This window comes from Nicotiana attenuata, chromosome 6 (assembly GCF_001879085.1).
Source record: "Nicotiana attenuata strain UT chromosome 6, NIATTr2, whole genome shotgun sequence".
Lineage (NCBI taxonomy): Eukaryota > Viridiplantae > Streptophyta > Magnoliopsida > Solanales > Solanaceae > Nicotiana > Nicotiana attenuata.
In genome coordinates this window covers 78,995,503-79,004,041 of record NC_031994.1, presented here as the reverse complement: position 1 = coordinate 79,004,041, position 8,539 = coordinate 78,995,503, and the positions used below count along the sequence as shown (strand labels likewise).

The 8,539-nt window shown below is 35.1% G+C and overlaps 1 protein-coding gene across 1 annotated transcript; it reads left to right on the top strand.

The window, feature by feature from the left end:
- Positions 521–2,305, top strand: LOC109227312 (pentatricopeptide repeat-containing protein At2g42920, chloroplastic). Its single transcript, XM_019392426.1, has one exon. It carries the CDS (start codon positions 573–575, stop codon positions 2,151–2,153), a length of 1,581 nt encoding a protein of 526 aa, XP_019247971.1. The 5' UTR covers positions 521–572; the 3' UTR covers positions 2,154–2,305.

The following is an 8,539-nucleotide window of genomic DNA, read 5'->3' as shown; positions in this document are numbered from 1 at the left end:
TTTTTTTTTTTTTTTTTTGTAAATAAGTAGTACCTAGGTTACCATTACAACCAATAGTATGAAGTTATTAAAAGATAGCCCATCTATGACAGAGTGTCAGAACTTAAATAAATGAAATTCTATGACCGTATGCACGAAATTCAGGACACTGTCATGGTGTTTTACTTTTTTTTAAAGTTCGAAATGCATGATAATATCATGGATCTCAAAAATCAGGATAATATCAAAATTTTTTTTGTTAAGTTCAAAATCCATGAGACAGTCATGGTGTTTTCGCATTATAAGTGGCTACTTTTCAACTAATTTTCAAAAATTGGCTATTTTTAAAAGCTAGTCTAAAAAATGGCTAGTCGGTAGAATTTTTACTCTGCACATGTTGCTAGATTTGCCACTGATCAGTTATTGCGAAATAGTCCAGCCCAGTGTTAAAGTGATTGAATTGAGAACCAATAGACCATACATACCTTATCCAATATGTCAGATAGGAGCTGTTTCTCAACTAGAAAACAAAGCAAAATTACTCTGCCTCAACACATTCTTGATAAATTTCTAGACATAAAAAACAAACAGAGATGCCATCATATTTTTGCTCATACAATCCATCATCAACTTCCATTTCAAAATTCATCTCAAACCAACCATATCTTTACATGCTAGAAACCAAATGTACAACAATGACAGACTTGAAAAAGATTCATGCCCAACTCATAAAAACAGGTCTAATTAAGGACAAAATAGCATCAAGCCGTGTCCTAGCATTTTCAGCCAAATCACCTACTGGTGACATCAATTATGCAAACATGGTTTTCACTCAAATAGAGAATCCAAATCTTTTTATTTGGAATACCATCATTAGAGGTTTCTCAGAGAGTTCAACTCCACAATATGCAATTCATCTTTTTATTGAAATGTTAACCACTTCAGAAATTCAACCACAGTTGCTTACTTATCCTTCAGTTTTTAAGGCCTATACTAGACTTGGTCTTGCCAAAAGTGGAACTCAACTTCATGGGAGAATCATCAAACTAGGCCTAGAATTTGACACATTCGTAAGAAATACTATGTTACACATGTATGCAAGTTGTGGATTATTGGTTGAAGCAAGGAAATTGTTCGATGAGGATGAGAATGAGGACGTTGTTGCTTGGAATTCTATGATCATGGGACTAGCAAAATCTGGTGATATCGATGAATCTTTGAGGTTATTTACTAAAATGGAAAGTAGAAATGATGTTTCTTGGAACAGTATGATAAGTTGTTTTGTTAGAAATGGTAAATGGACTGAAGCATTAGACCTTTTCTGCATAATGCAAGAGGAAAAAATTAAGCCTAGTGAATTCACACTAGTGAGCATATTGAATGCTTGTGGACACTTAGGAGCACTTGAACAAGGGAATTGGATTTATAACTATGTTAAAAAGAACAATGTTAAGTTGAATGTTATTGTTGTTACAGCAATTATAGACATGTATTGTAAGTGTGCAAACGTTGAAATGGCGTGGCAAGTTTTTGAGAGAGCCCCGAATAAAGGGTTATCATCTTGGAACTCTATGATTTTGGGCTTAGCAACTAATGGATTTGAAGATGAAGCGATGCAGCTATTCTCGAGGCTACAACGCTCGAATCTGAAGCCGGATTCTGTGAGTTTTATAGGTGTTCTAACTGCATGCAATCACTCAGGATTAGTAGATAAAGCTAAATATTATTTCCAATTAATGAAAGAAGAATATGGTATTGAACCATCAATTAAGCACTATGGTTGTATGATCGATATTTTGGGCCGAGCAGGACTACTTGAAGAAGCAGAAGAGATTATAAGAAGTATGAATATAGAACCTGATGCTGTTATATGGGGTTCTTTGTTATCAGCTTGTAGGAGTCATGGAAACATGGGGTTGGCGAGATGGTCAGCTCAGCATTTGCTTGAGTTGGATCCAAATGAGAGCAGTGGTTATGTATTGATGGCAAATATGTATGCAGCGTCTGGACACTTTGAAAAAGCTATCGACGAAAGAATTTCAATGAAGGAGAAACAGATAGAGAAAGAACCAGGATGTAGTTCAGTAGAAGTTAATGGAGAAGTTCATGAGTTTGTTTCTGGTAGGAAGTTAGATTCTCAGTTCCATGATTTACTATATTCTTTAATGCACTAGACACATATAGAAATTTATTGTCTTCTTAGAGACAATTGTACACAATCACTACTTCATTTGCCATTCACATTTTATGAATGCCAGCAGAACAAAGAGGAAAACATTCATGCAACTTTTGGCTGTATATCTAGCAGTCTAGGGCTACAATTTCTTATATTTGATGACAATCTAAAAATAGTTAGTAAAACTGTGTTCATAAACAGAAAAATAGAAAAACAGAAAACGTTAGTTTACAAAAAACAGAAACGAAAAATAATTCCGAGCCCACAATGTTTTTGTGTGTCCTTAAAGAATTTAATCCTTTCACTGTTACCAAGGTATATGGATTAATGGCTCCCAGGAAAGAATGGAATACTATTCTGTAATTGCGGCAATGCAAATTATAGAACTCAAATGATGGAGTAAATTACACACTGGACGAATACATTTGCTTCTGAAAATGATGCGGAAATACAGTAAAGAGAGAGGAGAGCTAGAAGATGACCAAATCCGAAGCCGAAGTTGAGCAACCACGACGTGACGCTTGCTTTTCTACCTACTCCTTACGAGCTAGAAGAAGTGCTTCTATATATAAGTACAACAATCTTTCTCTTCTATTTCAATGAAGGACAATGTTACTTAGTAAAAATGAAACTTTCAAAGATTTTCATTTTCCTCTATTTCCCATTCACACCTCACCAAAAACCCAACAAAAGCTGCTATTAACTATGACCCCAGTAGAATATAAGGGAAATGTTGGTCTGTAGGGGAAGGCAATCAATCCAAAAGAAGGATATGCTGAGAGTTAGGAATTACGTGAATGTACCACAAGACAAATGGACTAATCATTGATCAGTGTTACTTACCATCTCCTACACTGCATTCATTCTTTTTGGTTGCATAATAAATTTATTTGAGCAAAATTTTTTGTTCTGTTTAGTTTCTGAGAGCAAACCTCATTCTCCCTGCAGAGTCTAGCAATTAGAATCCATAACTTGACTGAGTTGGTAACCAAAAGCCTGGAATTTGTGGAAATGGCTTAATAGTAACTCCTAAAATGTTAGTGCTTTCCTCCAAACGGGAGGGAGATCCCATACGAAGATCTCGTGGAAGGACAACTGGCTCCAAGACCAAGCCCAAACCACCTACTATCATCTCAAAGTATATATAGTGCTACTGCTAAAGCCCTGCAGCACAGGAATGGAGGTCAATTCAGGCTGTGATGTGAACCTAAGCTTAATGAATTTTACCCGGAGGAAGCCAGAAAGAGAAAGAAATCCCCTCTTCCGCTTGAGGCACCAAAGTCCCTGAGCTTAGCAGTTGATTCAAGGAAAGTTCTTTCTAGAGCAGTAAGAGCCTATCCTGTCTTGCTTTTTGATTAAATTCCGATGCTGATGAGGCACATGTGTGACCAATGTGATATTGCACCAACGAGCCTCATAATGGTCCATTGTCACACTCCCATAGCCTTACGAAATCCCCGTTAATGCACAGTGACAGGGCTGACCATGTACTTAGCAGGGGCTCAGGGCTAGCTTGGTGCACCTCATTGCCACTGGGCTGGTGGTGCCCATGACTGCAACCTTCATGAACGCAACATGCGACCACTTGCCAAAACCAATAGTACAAAACATCATCAGCATCACAAGATTGATGTTTCAGAATTCAGATATCTATGGCTTGCCACAGATTGCAATTTGCATCCCAAAAGTCTCTTCAGAACTTAAGTCCAAAGAAATATAAAAATAGATAGTATTACTTAATATTTGACATATTTATTCAGTTCTAATCTGTTTTGTAAGCCCTTAAAAAGAATAGAAAGGGGCTAGTTGTAACTTCAATATTAACTACAGTTTCACAATACTAGACGAATATTATGTTAAACTAGTCATTCCCCATTTTGCTGAAACCTGAAGGTATATTTTCTTTAGAGGTAAGGTGCAATCGGACAGCATCAGTATTGTTATATGAAATTGTTGTCAATACCAATATTCCAAGGGTGATTGACAGGAATGATCATATAAGGATTTGGTCTTTAAACAATATCCCCATTTCGGAAAGTATTTAGAAAATGACTTTATGTTATATTTACTCTACCTATATTGCTAATTGTTTCAAACTTTACCCGGCTAGTAGCACTTTGTGCTTGTTCAATTGTTCACCGTGTAAAAAAAAAATACTTTAGAAATCTCAAAAAGAATTGTTCAAAATCATGCATAGGTTCATTCTCTTAATATAATGTTAATGGTCTTTATTATACTTATCAATTTTATTCTCTTCATATTTATTTTGTGCAAATATAATTTGAATAATCGTTCAAAATGGCTAAGACCATTGAATAGCCTTAATGGCATTTATTGGTATTCAATTTTGAGATGTCTTCTTTTCTATCAGAACTTTACCTTATATCCATTATTTTATCTTTAAAGTTACTTGAACAGCAATCATAAAGTGACCATTATATGTCATTAACTTTGTTGACTATCAAATTAGGGCTATTCAATGGTCTTAGCTGTTTTGACAATCATTCAAGACAAATTCTTCTTCTGTTTTCTTCTTGAGTGCTAGGTTTTCTTTTATTGGTTGTTTTGCTATACTAGAAAAACTTATTGAATCCTGGGGATACCACTACTAGAAATCTGAGAATTACCGATCAAAAATTTGCGATCAAAGTTAGTCGGTCAAAAAAAGCGACCAAAGTTGGTCGCTAATGTGGAGAAAAGTATTAAATAATTATTTTAAATAATTTACCGACCAAGGTTGGTCGCTTTTTGTTCGGTAAAATGGTCAACATGTTGACCGGGCTGGTCAGACTTGCTTGATCAAAAAAATATTCAAATTAGCGACCAACTTTGATCGCTTGTGGGACCCAGTTATAACGTTGTAGTAATTATATCATTATTTAAAATATTTTATACAATATAAATAAATATTATTTAAAATTGGCGACCAAAGTTGGTCGATCATGAAAGGGGAAGCAAGTAGCGACCAACTTTGATCGCTAATTTGGGACCCAGTTATAACGTTAAATAATTATATTATTATTTAAAATATTTTATAAAATATAAATAAATCTTATTCAAAATTAGCGACCAACTTTGGTCGCTAAGTTTAATTTCTGAATAATTAGAGATCAATGTTGGTCTCTTTTCAGGTCAACATTGGTCAAAATTAAAAATCACTTTTATATTTACTATCTAAATAATATAAATGTAANAGCGCTAGGAACACAGGGTCGGGTTCTTTTAGGGATTGATTGATTCATCGACTTATAACCTAATTGTAGTTAAATAAAATAAATATTTATAGCTAATAATAATTTTTTTTATAGCTTATAATATTTTAAAACCAAAAAAGCAATTTTTTTTAGAAATAGCGACCAATGTTGGTCGCTATTTTGGTCAAACGGTCAAAACTTAATTACCGACCAAAAATAGCGACCAACGTTGGTCGCTTTTTCTAATAACAGAGTCAAAAACGGGTTCCTCCCTCCCCCCCCCCTCCTCATTTCTCTTATTTTCTTCCCCAAAATTTCCCCAACTGTCTCTCAACACCTTCTCCTCCCCTTCTCTATTTCCCTCACACAAATCCCATTCCCCACCCCCGCGCCACCACTGCAGCCGCCCACAACCGCCGCGCTGCCACCACCAGCTTTTGCCGCCGCCCCTCTCTCTCCTTCTCCACCTAAAAAAAATCTAGGTTTGAATTATAACCTTGAATCTTTGTTATTTCTAGTTTTTGTTTCAATTATTTCAATATTGTAGTTTATTGTTTCAATTCTTTGAACATTGTATTTTATTGAGGATTAGGGTTTAGGTCTTGTTTTAATTAGCCTTGTTAATTAATTTAAATAACTAATTAGTTTAATTAGTGTTGAATTTAGTTTAGTTAGATTTGAATTATACTTTGTATTGTCTTGATAGTTTAGTTAGAATCTAGGGTTTAGGATATGAATTGAACCTTTAGGATATCAATTTAACTTTTAGTTTATGAATTGAGTATTTTAGGATATGAATTGGACTTTTAGTTTATGAATTGAACTTTTAGTTTATAAATTGAAATTCTAGGATATGAATTGAACCTTTAGGATATGAATTGGACTTTTAGTTTATGTATTGGAATTTTAGTTTATGATTTGAACTTTTAATTTATGATTTGAACTTTTAGTTTATCAATTGAACTTTTAGTTTATAAATTGAGTATTTAGGATATGGATTGGACTTTTAATTTATGAATTGAACCTTTTGGATATAAATTAAAATTTTAGTGTATGAATTGAACTTTTAGTTTATAAATTAAAAATTTAGGATATGAATTGAAACTTTAGGATATGAAATTAATTAACTAAAAAAAGATTAGGATATGAATTAACTAAATTAATTTGTTCTTGTTTTATTTGAATAGATGGAACATCGTACTTCGATGTACAATAGGAATTATCCTAATCGGCGGGGATTCCGGGAGGATTTTGTAGAAGGGTGGATGACTTTATTAGACATGCAATGTCACTTCCACTATACCTAAGTGAAGGAGTAATTAGGTGCCCTTGTGTTAGGTGCGACTGTATGAAGTTTGGAAAACCGGCGGAAGTTAAGCATCATCTTTATATGAAGGGGTTTATAGAAAATTACTTTGTGTGGACTAATCATAGAGAGATCGATGGTAGCCATGGGATTTTTCATAACATGGTTGTGGGTGAAAGTAGTAGGTCGGTGGAGAATACAAATCGTGATTCTAGAATTCATGATATGGTTGCGGATGCTTTTGGGATGCACTTAGGGGGTGATCCCAATGAAAATGTTGAACAAACTCCTAATGATGACGCAAAATGTTTTTATGAACAGTTAGAGGAAGCTAGTCGCCCACTACGTAAAGGAAGTCCGCACTCTGAGCTGTCTGTTGCAGTTAGATTACTAAGTATCAAATATGATTGGAATATTTCTCAAGCAGCCATAGACTCTTTCACTGACCTTATGAGTGAACTAGTTGACCCTAATATCAAATTACCTGGTGATTTCTATAAGGCAAAGAGATTAGTCTCTAGGTTAGGACTTTCGTCTATGAGAATTGATTGTTGTGAAGATGGTTGCATGTTATATTATAAAGATGATGCAAATTTAAACAGTTGTAATTTTGCGAAAAGCCTCGTTTCAAGAGGCTTTCCAGCGGGAATATGATCGCTATCAAGGTGATGCATTATTTACCTCTTATACCTAGGTTAAAGAGGTTATATGCGTCGATGAGTTCTGCTCCTTATATGAGATGACACTTTGAAAATAGAAGACCACCTGGTGTTATGTGTCATCATTCAGATGGAGAAGCTTGGAAGCACTTTGATAGGACATCATATCCAGATTTTGCTAGTGAACCAAGGAACATTCGGTTAGGTCTGTGTGCGGATGGCTTCACCCCTTTTTCTGTATCTGCGACACCATATTCATGTTAGCCTGTCTTTCTTACACCTTATAATCTACCACCCGAGTTGTGCATAACTAGTCCATATATAATCTTAAATTGTATTATCCCCGGTCCACGTAATCCGAAAAGTTTGATTGATGTATATATGCAACCTTTGATTGATGAGCTAAAACAATTGTGGTACGATGGTGTTGAAAATATATGACATATCAACCAAGCAGAATTTCAATTTGCGTGCTAATTTAATGTGGATAATTAACGATTTTCCCGCATATGGAATGTTGTCTGGGTGGATGACTGCTGGGAAGCTAGCTTGTCCTTACTGCATGGAAAATAGTAAAACGTTCACTTTGAAACATGGCCGAAAGCAATCATGGTTTGATTGTCATCGTCAATTCTTGCCTCCTGATCATGAGTTTAGAAGGATGAAAATGCATTCAAAAAGAATAAAATGGAATATGATTCTCCACGTCCGATACTTTCAGGTGAGGAAATTTGAGAGAGGGTCCAGAACTTCAGTAAAGTTACTGAAGCTCCACCTTATAGATTCCCCGGATACGCTGTTACTCATAATTGGACGGAACAGAGTATGTTTTGGGAGTTGCCTTATTGGAAGGATAATCTTCTCCGTCACAACCTTGATGTCATGCATATTGAGAAGAATTATTTTGATAATTTGTTCAACACAGTGATGGATGTTAAAGGTAAGACAAAGGATAACCCGAAGGCTAGAATGGACTTACAAGAATATTACAGGCGGCCTAAATATACTTGCAGACAGAAAATAATGGTAAGATATTCAAGCCCAAAGCAAGTTACACATTCACTTTGGAGGAAAGACATCAAATTTGTGATTGGGTAACTAAATTGAAGATGCCTGAGGGTTATGCGTCGAATCTTGGAAAAAAAGTTGATATGGAGGTAGGGAAGTTGAGCCATTTGAAAAGTCATGACTGTCATGTTTTCATGGAGACCTTAGTGCCTATTGC

Bases quoted from the DNA above. Each gene is read 5' to 3' on its own strand.
- LOC109227312 (XM_019392426.1), top strand. From the start codon at position 573: ATGCCATCATATTTTTGCTCATACAATCCATCATCAACTTCCATTTCA.